The sequence below is a fragment of the Wasmannia auropunctata genome, unplaced genomic scaffold (genome assembly GCF_000956235.1).
Source record: "Wasmannia auropunctata unplaced genomic scaffold, wasmannia.A_1.0 LD275268.1, whole genome shotgun sequence".
Classification (NCBI taxonomy): domain Eukaryota; kingdom Metazoa; phylum Arthropoda; class Insecta; order Hymenoptera; family Formicidae; genus Wasmannia; species Wasmannia auropunctata.
The window spans coordinates 38945-41392 of NW_012087622.1; the positions used below are offsets into that span (position 1 = coordinate 38945).

At 30.3% G+C, this 2448-nt stretch overlaps 1 protein-coding gene across 1 annotated transcript; it reads right to left on the minus strand.

Moving 5' to 3' along the window:
• Positions 1-363: 363 nt before the first annotated feature.
• LOC105461908 (leucine-rich repeat-containing protein 57-like) lies at positions 364-2232 on the minus strand. Its single transcript, XM_011708421.1, has 3 exons — positions 1589-2232; positions 1312-1503; positions 364-1133 (listed from the first exon to the last, which is right to left on the minus strand). Exons 1-3 carry the CDS (start codon positions 1886-1888, stop codon positions 465-467), a joined length of 1161 nt encoding a protein of 386 aa, XP_011706723.1. The 5' UTR covers positions 1889-2232; the 3' UTR covers positions 364-464.
• Between the last annotated feature and the right edge of the window lie 216 nt (positions 2233-2448).

Consider the following 2448-nt stretch of genomic DNA (forward strand, 5'->3'; position numbering starts at 1 on the left):
TATTGTTAATGTAATCAAATTTATATTGTTAGATAACAGACATATCAAAGATAAAAAACTTGAAGAATTTATTTAAAAAACATTTATTGCTATATTTAATTATTTTAGAATTAATTTTTTATAAAATATATACATTATATACATATATAAGTATTTTATATATATGTTTACAGTATGTTACTATAGTCTAACAACTAATATTTATTTGTTATATTATATACGTAAGCATAATCAGAAATATAAAAAATTAGAAAAAATTGATTAGTAAATTTATTTGCAAAATGTTAATTTTAATGCTTTATTTGTAACAATATTACAAAAACAACAACGTTCATTTTGATATATTACAATTTATTATTTTATATAAAATTTTTATGAAAGACACACTAAATGTTATTAATGTCAAATTATTACAAATAAATAACTGTTCAATATGGGACGCTTTGGTATTGATAATCAGCGATTTATGGCAACAATTTCAACTCAAAATAGAAGATTCTTAATAACATTACAATGGAAATCAAAATAATTATAAATAGTATAGTAACAAATTTTTTTTTTGAATAACATTTCTTCTTAATGCTTCCTGTCTGCTTTGTATGTGATGTATGGCGTTTCATGTACGTGTTGTAACCGTCCAGATTCGTGAATTGTTTCATCTCAAAAAAATTCCCTTCTAGCTCCAACATTGAGATCTTAGAATTCTTGAGAAGTCTGAGGGGCACCGAACTTAGCTGTAAGCAATTGTTTTTCAACCGCAGCGTTTTCAATCGCGGACAAACAGCTAGATTTTCGGAGATGGTAGCGATTTTGTTCTGATTGAGATTGAGTTCGATCACATAGAGGCCGACAGCGGCGTTCGGCACGATCGTAAGCCGATTCCCGGACAGATCTAAAACGTTCAAGTGCTTGAGGCCGCAGAACATCAGTGGAAAGTCCATGATCTGATTGTTGGATAAATTGACCTGCTTCAAGCGGCTCAGATTTGATAGCGACGATGGGAGAAATATGATTTGATTTGCAGCGCAGTTTAGATATTCAAGGTTTTCGAACACTTCAAAATTAGCGGGCACGTAAGTTAACAGGTTGTGACTCAAATTCAGCGACTTCAACTGTGATGCTAATGTTCTAGGCTGTAAATGCATACGTTATTTAATAAACATACATTTAATTTTATTTTAATTCTTTATTTAATAAACATACATACATTTTTTATATATTTCTCTCTCTTTCTTTCCCTATCAGTCTCTAATTAATAAATAATCCTTATTTCTATGATTTTAGATATCAAATATTAAATTTAAAATGTACCTGATGACATATTTGGTGATCGCCAAGACTGGTGGTGGCGTCATTGTCAACTGTAGGCTGAGATTTCTCGGAAACAATATGCAGCGATTGCTCATTCCGTAGTTCATCCAATATTTTCAGCTCTCTAAACAACAACCAGGAAAATGAATTGTCAGGAAATTTGATAAGGCATTTTTTCCTTGCCAAGTCCACCTATGTAGAAATAATTTCAATAATTTGTTACATCGGCACTATTAAATACTGCTAAAGAGAAGTACACGTTTTGTTTGTAACGTACAACAATAACTAAACAATAATAATATTTGCCATCTTTGTATTGAAGAATGGTATCTCCACAACTGAAATCAATCTGCTGTTCCCTTATGCTATTATCGGATGCCGTCTGCTGTTTCTTTAGATTCCGACATTTTCTATCTTGTTTCTGAATTACAAACAGTATAGTTATCATAATCAAGTAATTGAGAATTAAACTAATAATCGAGCAAAACGTCGGGGAAAACAGAATTAATAGAATAATCGAGAAAATCATCTTTATTAAAAAGTAAATTAAACTTGACGTAGCTACAATAAAAGACATGATTTGCAACGAGAATTAGAAGTTGGGAATTTAAGGATACGCACAGACACGTCATTGACACTTTGTCTATTGTTTTATAGTTAAGAAATATTTATGTAAATATTAACATTTGGAAGAAAACTATGTATGTACACCTTTTTTCAGAACTCAGCGCGTATGTGAACAAAGTGAAGCGATCAGAACGACTATTAAATTTATGCATACGATACGATCAACTCAACAAGCACTTGATGATTAACGCGTTGTCACTATTGTGCTGCACTTTTTTTAACACTGTACTTTCTGATGGTCCCGTCGATGCGTTAGTTTCCGGTAAATTGCGTCTAAGAATGAATAAAAGTCTAGAGGTACGGCTGTTGTTAACTTGACATTGATTTATATTTATAAAGTCTCAGTTCTTTTACATATTTAAAATCGTTTTAAGTATAGTTTTAAAATGTTGCGTTACAGAGCCATATTGATTTTTTTTAAATGGACTTGAAATAAAAATAAATTATACATGGTATTCATATATGTAATATTCTTATATGTAAAACTGTCTTAAGAACAGTCTTAAGATG

What these genes read in the sequence shown, in the direction of transcription:
- LOC105461908 (XM_011708421.1), bottom strand. Translation starts at nt 1,888, where the DNA reads ATGTCTTTTATTGTAGCTACGTCAAGTTTAATTTACTTTTTAATAAAG. An exon ending in ATTATTGTTTAGTTATTGTT is followed by an intron (nt 1,504 to 1,588) that starts GTACGTTACAAA and finishes ATTTCTACATAG; the next exon opens with GTGGACTTGGCAAGGAAAAA. An exon ending in ATCACCAAATATGTCATCAG is followed by an intron (nt 1,134 to 1,311) that starts GTACATTTTAAA and finishes ATGCATTTACAG; the next exon opens with CCTAGAACATTAGCATCACA.